At 51.4% G+C, this 13,985-nt stretch overlaps 1 protein-coding gene across 4 annotated transcripts in view; it reads right to left on the minus strand.

Moving 5' to 3' along the window:
* Kirrel1 (kirre like nephrin family adhesion molecule 1) overlaps positions 1-13,985 on the minus strand; it is a 92,130-nt gene that overhangs the window by 8,929 nt on the left and 69,216 nt on the right. For all 4 annotated transcript variants that reach the window (XM_021195507.2, XM_029537579.1, XM_021195508.2 and 1 more), the window contains 9 exons: positions 10,976-11,140; positions 9,038-9,187; positions 5,338-5,495; positions 3,697-3,847; positions 3,058-3,163; positions 2,742-2,890; positions 2,410-2,537; positions 1,624-1,750; positions 1,431-1,531 (listed from right to left, as the gene is read on the minus strand). In XM_021195507.2, coding sequence (XP_021051166.1) covers positions 1,431-1,531; positions 1,624-1,750; positions 2,410-2,537; positions 2,742-2,890; positions 3,058-3,163; positions 3,697-3,847; positions 5,338-5,495; positions 9,038-9,187; positions 10,976-11,140 — 1,235 coding nt within the window. The remainder of the gene's footprint in view (positions 1-1,430; positions 1,532-1,623; positions 1,751-2,409; positions 2,538-2,741; positions 2,891-3,057; positions 3,164-3,696; positions 3,848-5,337; positions 5,496-9,037; positions 9,188-10,975; positions 11,141-13,985) is intronic.

Genomic DNA, 13,985 nt, shown 5'->3' on the forward strand with positions numbered 1-13,985 from the left:
ATAGGGAACTTTCGGGATAGCATTTGAAATGTAAATAAAGAAAATAATAATAAAAAAACTGCATCCTTGAGGTTTATGTACCAAGTATGAATGTAAGGGAGAGGTTCAGCAATCAGCTTCTGCCGTGGTGCCGTGCTCTACGTGTTGACGCTGGGTGGCATTTTGTGATGGGGAGGCAAGAGCTAATGAGCCAGTATTCGGATCTTGGAAGTGACTGGGAAGGCTGGATTGGGACTTGAGATCCCTGGGCTCCGTTTTTTATTCCTCCCACCCCAGAGCAACCATGAGGCCATGCTTTCCCTTTCTGGGCCTCCATCTCCTCATCTCTGCAATGGCAGATTCTGACCATCGTGAGGCAATGCTCAGCCTCGTGATTCTAACCGCACCCAAGTCCATCTTACCAGCATTACCATGAATCAACCCACAGAAGCCTGCTAGGCTCTCTGGAGATGCATCTGCCTGCTCTTAATTATGAGCAGGGAGTCAAGAGGCAGATCCCCCAGGCCTTCCGTCCCTGCCGTCCCAGCTGGGGCGGTCCTAACTGTGAGTTCTCATGGCATAAGGGAGGTTAAGGAAGAGGAGCAGCTGAGCGCTGGCTCCTGTCCAGGGATCAGTCCTCCCAGCTCTATGAGGCGAACCTCCCGGGAGTCAGACCGTCTTCTGCCTAGGCAGCTGTGGTAATGAAGTATCCCTGGGCAGCCCTGGAGTTAGCCAAATGGTCATTAAATGTGATGAGGGTTTTGATGGTTAGTGGCCACAGGAGGGATTAATTGTTTATGGTATAGGGGAGAGGAGAAAAGAATGAGGGATGGTCAGGGATTGTGGGAGGAAAGCAGGAGAAACGGGGAGAAGAGCAGGACAGGTGGGAGGGGGGAGCTGAGGGGAAGGAGGAAGGAGAGGGAGGTACAAAGAAAGACTGGAAGGTATCAGCAAGGGTGGAAGATGAGGGGAGAGGAAAGACCTTTGCAAGGAGGACGCCTACATCACCTGACTCCAAGGAACTGCAGTAGGTTCCTTCTTTCTTTCTCTTTTTTTTTCGAGACAGGGTTTCTCTGTGTAGCCCTGGCTGTCCTGGAACTCACTCTGTAGACCAGGCTGGCCTCGAACTCACAGAGATCCACCTGCCTCTGCCTCCCAAGTGCTAGGATTAAAGGCGTGCACCACCACCACCCGGGCCATTACTATATTCCTCACAACTGTGGCTCTAATGACTTGTATGCGGGAAGATGGCCTCCTCAACACAGACGAGAAAATGGGGTTCAAACCACTAATCTTTTCACCATCACACAAGTAAGGGGGTCAGGTCTGAATAGGTGAAATGATACAGAAACTGAAAGGCAGAGGAGCAGAAGAGGGTGGGGAGATGAAGCTGGGCAGGTGAGGTGGGACACAGGAAGGGCTGCCTGTCCAAGCCACACCCCAGTACTCACAATTCGATCCGGAGGTGGGGTACTCCCGATAAAGCACTCCACCTTACCACCGTCACCTCTCACAGCAAACTGCACCGCCTCGCTGGAGATGATAGGAGGTCCTACAGGCAGGAAGACCCAGTCAGGGCGGTCAGATCTCAGGCCAACAGCTCCAGTGCCCGTTGGGCAGGTCTCAGCCTCTTAGGGTACTCACCATTTACATAAAGCGGTACCTCTCGCTCAGCCACTCCGATCCGAGGCACGATGGCCCGGCAGGTATAGGTGCCGGCGTCTGCCTGGGTCACTGACTTCAGCAACAGTTGATTGCTGTTACTCAGGACCTGGGCAGAGAGATTAGCCTCGGGTGGGGAGCCAGGAAGCCTGGGCCCCTGGGTCGGTGAGGGCCCCCGCATTGGAGGCATGGGAAAGAAAGCATGAAGGGGCACAAGTGAATTCCCAGAAGGTAAATGGGTTCCTGAGTCAGGCTAAGACTCCCTAAGGCTCTAAGCAGGCTGGCAATAAGCGCCTGTCCCAGAGTGCACAGGTGCCAGCTGAGATAACTAAAAGAATACAGTCCTCTCTGATGATTTGTTCCCATGCTTTTATTACTAAGCCAGGTAAGCCAGTTTAGTCTGAAATTTCCCTTTACAGTTCTGGCCCTAACTGTCTAATAGGAGTCGTTAGAACTGTGTACTTCAGCTTTCTTCGCCCGATTCCCTACCGCCTCCGCATCGTTAATGCCCTAGATCTGACTACCACAGCAGCACCTGCCCTCCCCCCCCCATCCACTTCACCCTGGGTTCTATGCAAGTCCAAGGAGAAGAGGTGTGGCTGACTGCAAGTACCCTCTTCTCTCCCAAGCCCCAAGCCCTAGAAGTGGTCCAGTTCTGATGTGAAAGACCAACCCCATCCTTCCTGTCCCTCCTGTTCTCTTCACCGCCCCAGGAAGTCTGTGCCCCTACGCCCAGCGCTCAGAACAGGCAGGCAGGAAGGGGCTTACCATGTTTGAGTCCTTCTTGGTCCAGGTGAGGGTGAGGGGAGGGTTCCCAACCCAGACACAGGTGAGGGTCACATCAGATCCAATGTCTGTGGTGGTGGGCTTTGGGTAAACTACAATCCGGGGGGCGACTGATGGGGAGAAAGGTGGCTGGTCAGAGTCTCGGGCGCCTGAGAGTCATCAGCTCTGACTGGCTGTCTTTCTTCTTGCCCCCTACCTCCCATGTTTACTCCTGACTATCAGGTTAGTGGAGTTTTTGTACCCTGTAACCCAGGACCTTTGAAGGGTCCTGCTCTCNNCCCCCCCCCCCCNCCGCTCCCCTCCCAGCTACTCACAGTGAACATTCACTAAAGTGCTGACATTGGTGCTTCCGACTTTGTTATAAACCTCACAAGACACAGGCTCCGTGAAGAAGGAATAGTCAACGTTTGTCTCATAGCGACTCTCATGGGCGTCTTCAATCAAGAAGCCCCCTTTGGCCCACCTAGAGGATGAAGCACAGGGATGGGAGATCAGAACCTGGGATTCTCTGTTGTATTCAGGGACACTGGTCTCCCCCCCGTAGCCCGCCCCCCACCCCAAAACCACCCCAGTCTGAAGCGCCTCTGCGTTTATCACGTGCATAGCACTCCCAAACCCCGACCTCCTCACCTGTAGCCCAAGATCTCTGGGTTGGCTGTGGCCTGGCATGTAAAGATGACACGCTCACCCTCCAGCACTGTCTGGGGCTCAATGGACAGAGTCACTGTGGGAGGGTCTGCAAAGTACAGGATAGGAGGTCAGGGTCCTATTCTGTCCCCGAGTTTCTCCCTTTCCGTCTGTCACATGTATATTCATACCACTTTGATGTGACGTGAGAATTCAAGTTTACAAAATATCAGCTGTCACCCTCACCCTTTCTACACAGAGTCTTTTCCAGTGGCTCAGACCAAGAATGATAGCAAGGGAAGTAAGTATCCAGTGGATGTAATGACCTAATGTGGGCACTAGGTGGCAGTATGGGTTAGTTCAGCTTACTGTAACGGGCTAGGGTAAGAGCATCCCTGACCATGGACATCCGACAGGATGCTACGCTAGCCATGCTAGATGCTCCTGTACCATAATGTCTTTAATGCTCACAACTCAAGTAAACAGGTACAATACTCAATACTCCACCTACCAACCATTATTGCCTGTGGCTCAAACCAGGAAATGAGGGGAGCGTTAGTCCTGGGCCCCTAGGATCCTTATTCTGCACTTCTGAGGCTGCTATGTCCCTACTTCACATAGCCTACCCAATGCCCTACTCACGGTGCACATCAAGCTCAATGGATGTCTCCTTGCCATTGGGGATGGCCTCATTCATGCTGCGACAGGTGAACACGCGGCCAATGTCTAGGTCTGTGGGCTCAATGAGCAGTTGGCTGACTGTGGTCTCCCTTTTCCCATCCTTCAGCAGCTCCTGGGGACCGGGGAAGATGGAGTCAAGGCTAAGAGCCCCGCCTCTGCTCTCAGAGACACCAAAGGGTGGACCTTTAAAGCGCATCTCCCTCCCTCTTCCAGCTTCACGTACTGTTAAATAGTTGGGTATTTTAAATAGCTTTCTGCGATTTACAGAATAAAATCGAACGGAAAGGCAGTAGTTTCCCAACTCTACCACAGCTTCCCCCGTTATTACATTGTACAGGAGTATAGAAATCGTATTATAACAGATATTCTAATATTGATATCTTAAAGCTAACTGAAGTCTATGGTGCACACGAACACCCACTCCATAGTATAGTTTTCCCTGAATATTCCTGGGATTCTCCAAGCCCACAGCGAGTTTCTCCGCTTCTAGAACGCCTTCTCAGGCGAGTCCAGATCTCTCGGTTCTCTCCTGCCTGAACCACTTACAGTGAGAGCGCTTTACACTTGGCCCTGGGTACCAGGCGGTTCAGTGGTGGCTCTAAGGTCCTGGAGTACTGAGGCAGATTCATCAGCTCAGCTTAATGGCTTGGTGACATTGCAGTCATTTTCCATACTTCACCCACCCACTTAAGGAAACCACCCGGTGCATAAGAGTAAGGCCTTTCATCCAGACAGCCATGCCTGCATCTCTAGGGGGCCAGCCGCACCTAACTGATGCAGAACACAGTGATATTTGGAATCACCCGTTTTAAGGGAATGAGCAGACACAAACGCGATTAGCAAATCAACTTGTTTGGCTGCCAATATATTTTAAAACATGTGTCCCCCAGGAGAAAAATAACACTTTTTGATGGTTAAAAAAAAAAAAAAAGTTGGGCCCCACTGGGGTCAAATAATCATTTATGAAATGGGCAGAAGGAAGATATTTGCTCCAGGCCATGGAGGTCACTGTGAGCTACAGGCAGACCCCAGGCTCTCCATCCTCACACTCGAGGTCACACAGGTGGGCATGTTCTCTTCCCACTGGGAAGCGCCCAGGGCAAGGTGCACAAACATGCTGGCCACTGCCATCAGCTTTGCCGTGGGACTCTGAGAATATGCACAAAACCCTGGATTCTGCAGCCTTTTGCCATACTAACAGAAGGATCAACAGTGCAGCCAGACTCCAGGACAGAATGCCAACTTTGCTGCTTGCTCTCTGAGTGACATCAGGCTGGGCCCTTCACTTCTCTGACCATCAACTTCCTTCTTTGTAAGTTGGAAGCAACACCTACTTTATGGGACTCTTCTGAGGTTTAAGAGAAATTGCCCATAAAGTGTCTACCATGCATGGTACTTAGCATACAGGAAGTACTTATGGAAATGGCACAGTGAACCTGGAAGTCCATTTTTCTACTCTGGGCCTCAGTCTTCACAACTGTATGATAAAAGAGTTGGGCCAGATGGCTTAAAGGGTCTTATCACATCTGCCCCTGTATGAGGGAAAGGAGAGACAACAAGGAGCCGCGTCTAAGAGGGGCCAGAGGGCAGGCAGGTCCTCACCGTGCTAGTCACAGCCCCCTCCTGTTGTGTCCCATCCCGGAACCAAACGATGGTGGCAGCAGGTTTGGCATTAAATGCTCTGCAAGTGAGGTTGTAGGGGGTGCCTGCTTGCAGCAGAATCACGGGGCCCCCATCAATCCTTGTTTCCTCTGGAGGAACTGGAGGGAAGAGGAGAACAAAATCAGCTCAGGATGCAGCGAACTCTGCCCCCTGCCGCGGAGGCATCCTTTCATAGGCATGTGTCCCCTGTGGCAGGGCAATGCCAGCCGAGCCCCACTTACAGTCACTCTACACAGTGCTCCCCCAGAGACTTCACCCAAAGGCCGCACGCCTTCTCAGATTGCGGGCTACTCTCTCACAGCGGCTCCTATGGTCTGCTATATACTCACCACTGTTGCCCAGGGAGACTATAGGGGGCTCTCTCAAGGTCTTGAGGTCAGATCCCCTGGGGAAGGAAGGGAATCCTTACACCTAGCCCGTTCCATCCGCCTGGGACGGCTGGATGGTCGACTCTATGTACCACACCTTTGGCAGGCTATTTTCTCCATAGCAGTTAAGGGTGTGTTATTCTCCTCCTCAAACACCCCCAGAGGCTGCAGCTGCCCATAGCGTGGCTTCTCACACATCAGCCTCCTGTTTTAGGGTCCTCTGGCTCTACAGACCCTTACCTCCTCATTTTTGCCTCTGCTGTTGCCTGCCCTCTCTCAGAGCTGCTGTTATCACTCTGGGCCAGATCCTGGGGGCTGCAGAAAGCTTCGTGCCCACCTGCAGCAGTACTGAGTGATATCTGCCCCCTGGTTACCCCTGGTGGTTGTCTCCCCTACTTCAGTGCCCTGGGAAAAGCCGGTCCAGGTCTTACTGGCGTTTAAAAAGAATCTCCGCTGCCTAATGTATGGCTAAAACAGGCCTTTGCTGTGTGCTTAAGCAACTGAATTGGCGATACATGTAGTTTTAAGAAATAAGGTGCCTTTTCTAATACCATGGCTACAGGCTTCTAAATGTTAAGGTGAGCCAAATCCTGTGTTTCCCAAAGTCAAGAGCCCTAAAGTTCCCCTAGGATAAGAGTTCCTCTTTTTTAATAAAATATTTATTTATTCACTTAATTAACTTGAGAGAGAGAGAGAGACTCATTATGTAGTCTAGGCCTGCGCTGAATTCATCTTTTTTTTTTTTTTTTCCCTGAGGAAAACAAGAATAGGGCGACTGAGAGGAAAGTTCTAGAGGAGACCCTTGATAGGAGCTCTTGGGAGGTCCACGGAGCTGGAGGCAGACAGGGCTGTCCCGGCGTGGGTGAAATGAAGGTTTCTGAGCTGGAGGTGCAGTTGCTGACACAGCTTTCTGTTCAATTTGTACATGTGGAGTGGCAGAGTGGAGAAGGGGGTGGAATTTAGATCAGTGCCCTTCAGATCCCGGCCCCTCCCTTGCTGTCACGTGGCCTTGGTTGAGCCCCTAAAGGCACTGTTTCTCCCTCAGAGGCCCTAACAAGGTCTCCTCACTGAGCCAGTGTGAGGTGAGTGAGGTCTGCAGATAGAGTGGAGCATGCAGGGTACGCATGTATAAAATGAGCTACTTTTACAGTGACAAAATGGTTCTAAGGCTTCTGTCAGCTAATTAATCCCTCAGTCCTGGCTCTTTTCCTGTCTCTGCTCCCTAGCATAAACAACTCCGGTGACAGAGGCAGGGTTGTGGATAGAAGTGGGAGAAACCTGAGAAGTGGAGAAATGGGGAAGGCTTTCCTGGTCCGCCCAGCTCTCTACAGTTGTACCTTCCTACCAGACTCACGAAAGGATCGCCTATCTGCGCAGAGACGCTGGGTTCTTGCTACAAAGAGAGCGAGACGAAGAGTTTCCTCCCACTGGGCCTTCTGCCCTTGCTATGTTTCTTTTCCCTCCACTCAGGCAAAGACCATCTGTCACCTCCATCACCAACCCACATTTCTCTAGAATCTCCCAAGGTCTTTGAAGTCAACTGTTAGTTGTAAACTGGAAGCCAATTGGCAATCATTTCTACCATTTACCCAGAGTTTAACTCGTTTGTTAAAGTACCTTGTGCCTATGACTTCATTTAACCCTTATCATAAAATCTCAAGAAGGGAGGAAGGAAGGAAGGGAGGGAGGGAGGGAGGNNAGGAAGGAAGGAAGGAAGGAAGGAAGGAAGGAAGGAAGGAAGGGAGGGAGGAAGGGAGGAAGGGAGGAAGGAAGGGAGGGAGGGCAGCCTGAAAGCATTATGGTGTGTATTACCATGCCAGAGAGAGAACCCCTGCCCAATGGTTGGGACTTCTTCAGGGTCACAGTACAAAAGTGGCCAAGACATAACCTGAACCCAGGGTTTGGGATTCCCAGCAGCCTGGAGCTCTTTTTTGTTACTAGGAGTTCCCCATACCCCCAGCCCCCAATAGGAAGGGATTTGGTATACACACTCACTCATCTTAGCTCCCCTTTCCTTTCTCCCCACTGCAGTGACTTTGTGTTGGAGGGAGGGCAAGGATGAGAAGTGGAGACCAGAGGAAAGAGAAAGGGACAGGGAGTCAATACAAAGGGAAGAGAGGCTCTCAGACAGGAGAGAGAGAGAGAGAGAGAGAGAGAGAGAGAGAGAGAGAGAGAGAGAGAGAGAGAGAGAGAGGACAGCAGAGACAGTAGCACCAAGACCACTGAGCTGCAGACATTGTAAGACCTGAAGATAGGCCTCTGCTGCTTTCCCTTCTGTTCTGTGTGGAGGGTAGTCCTCTCGTTATTCAGATTCAGACGGCCTATAGCTTGCCATGGTGACATCTACTCTGTCCCCTTGTGGGCTACCGCTGGGAGCTCAACTTCCAAGAGACAGGCCACTATAGTTGCAAACAGACTCGCTCCTGGGTCCAGCATCCTCACCCCCACCGCCACCCCCAGCTTGTTTCTTCTGGCTCTGTTCCCCTGTTCCCTGATGTTCCAGGGAATGTCTAACAAGAGAGGAACATGCTGAGGGAAGGAGCAGCCAGGCAGGCTCGGCCGAAAGGGAAAAGGTCTGGGGTTCAGGGAGAGCAGAAGGCTGGAGAGGAACAAGTTTAAGTTCTCTAAACAAACCAGACTGCAAAACAAACCAGGAAAAGTATGGACTAGGTCTCCATCGCCATCCTTTCTCAGTGCAGAGATCCCTGTCTGCACAGGAGGCTCTGAGTCCTTAGTGTAATCTGGGCATAGGTTGGAGCGCAGGATATCACACTTACAGAAACCACAGTACCCAGTAAAGGCCAGCATAGCACACCCTCCTGCACACTGTACATGCTTTTAGATTTGTTTGTTTGTTTTACGATTTTTTTTTTCTTTTTGAGACAGGGTTTCTCTGTATAGCTCTGGCTGTGTGTGTGTGTGTGTGTGTGTGTGTGTGTGTGTGTGTGTGTATACATGCACTTGTACCACATTATATGCATGTGCTTGCGGAAGCCAGAAGGAGGCAGTGGAATCCTCTGGAACTAGAGTTACTAGTGGTTTTAAGCCATCGGATATGGGTGCCAGGTACTGAACCCAGATCTTCTGCAAGTGCTTTTAACCACCTGGCCATCGTTTTAGTCTCATGGCCTTAGTTGTTGATGAAGTTCATGTAAGGAGATATTGAGAAAGAAAAACCAGGGAGAAAAGAGACATTAGGAGAAAGGCTAGGGAAAGTTTGGGACGTTGAAGAGGGAACTGGAGAATGGGAAAGCGAGCTTGGGAGTCATTACTGAGCACGGTGAGTTTGGCCCGCCGAGAGCGCAGGGCAGCCTCCGTGGCCTGGCATTCATAGGAAGCGTCATCAGACAGCTCGGCATCTGTGATCTCCAAGTTGTATTGCCCAGCATCTGCAGAGCCTACGACCCGGTACCGTGGCCAGGCTGAAGGGACAGAAAAGGGAAGACTAGAGTGAGGCCAAGTCTTGAGACCTATCCCACCCCGCCCTCCACCCAAGGCTCCTTGTCTCCCCAGCTTCTCCCCACAGCAGAGCCCACAGCCCTTGCAGGAGAGCTCTCCTCCCTTCTCTCTCCTGCAGACCACTGGCAGGTGAGACTGTGAGGTACCACAGGCCCCATAGCTGTGGGACCCTAAAGCAGGAGGGATGATGAGGAATGGAGAGAGAGAGAGAGAGAGAGAGAGAGAGAGAGAGAGAGAGAGAGAGAGAGAGAAGCAGATGAAATCTGCAAAGCTGTTGGCTGGCACATGTCTCTCACACGAGTAGCAGAGGAAGAAAAGTTAGCCAGCACGGAAAGCAGAGAGAGGGCACTGGTAAACATGGGGCATCTCAGTACTTACGGGGGCCCTCTGTGTGGCTCACAAGACCTCGCCCCCACCACACAGAGAGAATAAATAAGGTTTACTGGCTTCTCAAAGGACAATCCAAATGAGATTTCTACTCCTCTCTAAGACACAGGGTGGGCCTCTGTGCCCAGTCTGCCTTGCTTACAGGCTAACTCCCACCCAAATACCTACCAACTCCTCCCACTGCCTCCCTCTTCAGAGGCTATGGATTCCTCTGACTGCGTAGCTATCGACCTCGGTCTTTCTCATCTTCTCCCTCATCAACAATGGATCTGTCAAATCCATCTCTTTTCTTTATAGATTGTGTGCCATGCAGATTTCCTCGGCCTAGACACCCAGCAAATAATCTCACCAACTTCAAAAATAATAAGACCAGAAATATATAGTTCCCCCCAACCCACTCACATCGTTCCAGGGCTTCATAGCTAACAATATTATCCTCATAAAGCACGTTCTGCCGCTCGGTACAGAAGCCCAGGGTGCACTTTTAAGACAGGCAGGCTGTGACGGCTAAACCTGCTTCACAAATCAGCTAACCAAGGCAAAGAGAGCAAAGCAGAGCGGGTTTTCCTCAACTCGTCCAGTGGGCAAGTGGACGAGACGTAATGAGGGCCAGGTATCTTGACTCTTCATCAAGAAGTGTTCCCAGGGGTTTCTGTGCTATCTGTGGGATATAGAGGGTTGGCGCTCTTCGCCTCCAACTGAATCTTTACGCTTTCGTCCGCACTGGCTTTATAGCTTGTGCTTATTAGCAAATGCTTCTGGAATTATTAAACAAGAAAGTGCTTAGGCTGATGGGGTCTAAGCTGACATGGACTACGTAGGGGTCAAAGAAAAGCACGGTGCGCTCAAAAGGCAGACCGGGAAGGAAGAGACGCTGTAATTATAACTAAAACAAAAACAAAAACAAGCCAGAAAGGGCAGACAGTGCCCGAGCATACCATCTACCGTCTACAGGGGGCAGGGCAGGCTTCGCTAGCCCAGCGCCTCCTGCATGACCTGTCTTCAGCGCCCCATGCTGTGTCCCTGACTCCCATCTAAAGCTCTCAATGTAAAGTCCTGTTTCCCTTGATCTCCCAGGCTGCACACTGCCTTTCCTGGGCCAGTTCACAATCTGAGGATAGGAAGAGTTGGCAGGTAAAAGTGACAAAGTGACAGACCTCAGAGGTCAAGAACGGGAGCCAGGGAAGGAGGGGGAGTGAATCCAGGAATCTAGGCTGAGAGTAGGGAATAGCATTTCTGGGTGCTGGAGGCTGAGTAGCAGCTACACATGCACCATCCTTTCGGCTGTGCTGGGGATCAAACTCAAGGCCTTGCACATGCTAGTGTGCACTCTACTGAAGGTGCCATCCCAGCCCACTACTCACCTTTGAGGCCCTGGCCCATACCCAGAGCCAACCCGTCCTTGGTCCACTGTACAATCCCAGAGTAGTTGAGGAGCACACATGGGAGCACTGCCCGCTGTCCGGCCACCACGGTCTGATCAGCTGGCTCCTGGCTGAAGCGAGTCTGAGTCCCGGGCAAAGCCAAAGCTAGCAGTGGGAAAGACAATGAGTGAGGGGGGTTGCTCACAGTACCCCACTCTTATCCTGCATCCAGTGCCACGTCATCCCTTTACTTCATAATCTCCCGCTCAGGGCCCCGGGTGTAGGTCTAAGGTTCTGGAGGGCTAGCAATCACAGAAATGGTTTGGCACTACTTCAAGGTCTTTGGATTAGTCCCGATCCTGTTTTGATCATTGACGTCCAGGTCCAGGGAGCAGCGCTGACCTAATGACCCCCCCACACACACCCTTAACAGCGGAGCTAGCTAGGTTAGAGTTCAAGCCCTTGCTGTCCAGGTCCTAGGCTGTTCTCCACAATTCCTGCCTCTGCTGCCTCCCCTTAAAATGTTCATGGATGACACATTCACAGCAAAGGAGACTCTCAGGCCACAGTCCCTTTCTCCCTGTGCCGTGTGGGACAACAGATGTGTTCATCTTCACCAGGACAGCATGTCTACTTGTGTGCACTGACAACTCCTGGGCGATAGTGTCCCCAAAGCCAAAGAGCCCTGAATGCAATTCATGGAACGCTGGCCCTGTTCCATGTGTTTACCCTTGACCTCAGGGCTGGGGCCCAGGGAGAGGGACACCCTGATACATCTTGCATGCACACAGCCTCCTGCATCATGGGAGCTGAGACAGTGTGGGACTTTGTTCTGCTCTCACTCTGGCTCCGGGAGCCACACATGGCTGCCTGGCTGGCAGCTTGGCCGGGAGCATTTGATTAGAGAACTGCAGAGTAATTGCCTTTAATTGTGGAGCCTAAATGGAGTAGGGAATTGGATTGCGGATTTCTTCTCTCTTGCTCCCACCAACGGGCTTGCTTCATCACTGGCTGGTCCCAGTGGTGCGTCAGGCCTGCACACTGCGCACAGCACGGGTGTGGGCATTAGCATCCTACACTGGGCTATAAGGAAGCAGAGGGACTTTTGAGCGGGTGGCAAAGGGTTAAGTCGGAGGCTTCCTTGCCACAGCTCCATCAGGCCAGGCAGTCAAAATAAGCTCTCTTCGAAGTCTCTTAGACTTCTGGTTCACCTCTCCCTCCAGCTCTCTGAGTCTATAGAGGCCACAATCCGACTCCTTCCAAACCCAGCCTCCTTATTCCTCTCCGTTTCAAGACCTCCCTCTCACTCAGTAGAGAGGCTTCTCCTCAGTTGTTGCTCTGGGATCAAACCCAGGGTGCTCTACCACTGAGCAACACCTCAGCTCGGAGACCCTAGTCAACCCACTCCTTTCTTTTCTCCCCTTCTTTCCAAATGTGGTCCCACATTCGCCTTTCTGGAAAATCCTCCTAGGCTGCATCCATAGCCCCTGCGCAGGCATAGCTTGTCCCACCACGGAGCCTCGCTGTGGCAGCTCTAGTGACAGGATTTCCTGTCCAAAGCCATCAGGGATTATGTCCCCGTTTTTTGTCCTCAGGAGGGGGGGAGGCAGCTTGTTGGTGGAAGCGTTTGCCCTATCTGTTCCACTAGAATGGAACCTCTCCTCATTCTGGGTCTCCTGGAATCTGGTAGCCAGAATAGGACACAGGAAGCAGGCTCTGCCCTTGGTTAAGTGTGACAATGCATGTCTTTGGATCTAAGAGGGCCAGGATGTTAGAAAAAAAGGTCCTTGTTTCTGAGTGTGTGTGTGTGTAAATGGCTCCCCAATTCTGCAGAACTGGACCCCCCATCCTAACTCTTAAAGAAGAAGAAGAAGATCAGGCCCATCCACATCTCCAGAGACAAGGATGGCAGGTGTTGAGATCCAGGAGGAAGGCTTGGTCAGGTGAACAGCCGGTGTTATCAAGTCAAGCATTTGCACGCATGATTAGTTAAATTTATTCATATCCTTGCACATTCTTGAGTGCAGCTATGTGCTACAAACTCCGTGCTCCTGCTTCTCTTCCTCACAGACCCTAGAGCTTAAGTCAAGGGCTTGTGAGAGGTATGGCCTGTGATCTTGGATCAGAGACTGGTTGATATTTATAGCTTTCTACATGAAGCCTGAGTGATGGTCTCCTCCTGGCATCTCCAGGGGGCGGTGGGCAGCTGGCTGTGTGTTTATTTGCAATGAGGTCAATGGGCCTGCGGTGGGATGGTGGTGGAGTACACCTGGAAAACATGGATCTCGCTGAGGTGAGAAACAGACACCCTGACCTGGTGCTTCCTTACCTGGTCCTCCGCTTGCTCGCTGCGCGAGGACAAGTCTGGGCTAGACGGCCACACACCCTTCCTACTCGGAGGCTAGGAGAACCTGCTTATGAGAAGACTCAAGCTTTCCAAGGTCTCTCCGCAGCACTTCCCGACTGAGCGGCCCTAGCCTAGGGTTAGCCTAACCCTAACCCTCACACCCTTACATGAGAATGATGACGTCTACTCCCTGAGCTTCCGTGAAATCTAATGTGGTGCAGTGGATGGCAGGCCTGTCAAAGGCTTTTTGCACAGGCCTACTACATAGCTGTGACCACTATTTACCCCTGAACAGTTGGACAATCAGAGGTACACACTAGAGACTCTTCCAGAAACCCAAGAAGGAGGGACAGAGGATGGCGTCTGCTTCTCTGTGACGTTTGAAGTAAAATCTTTTTTTTTTTTTTTTTCTTTTTAAATTTAGCCCCAGTGGAAGCAATTTAGTCTCAAAATGGAATGGAAGCAATGACCAGCAAAGTCCAACGATAAAGGAAATGGGGGGGGAGGGGTTGTTCCTCCAAATTTGAATCCCCAGGAAGACCACTTTCAGTACCAAAGTCACAGGCAGTATTTGGTGTCCCCAAACAACTCGGCAGCCAAGACAGCTTGTGTGTGTGTGTGTGTGTGTGTGTGTGTGTGTGTGTGTGTGTGTGTGTGTGTGTG

This window comes from Mus pahari, chromosome 4 (genome assembly GCF_900095145.1).
Source record: "Mus pahari chromosome 4, PAHARI_EIJ_v1.1, whole genome shotgun sequence".
Lineage (NCBI taxonomy): Eukaryota > Metazoa > Chordata > Mammalia > Rodentia > Muridae > Mus > Mus pahari.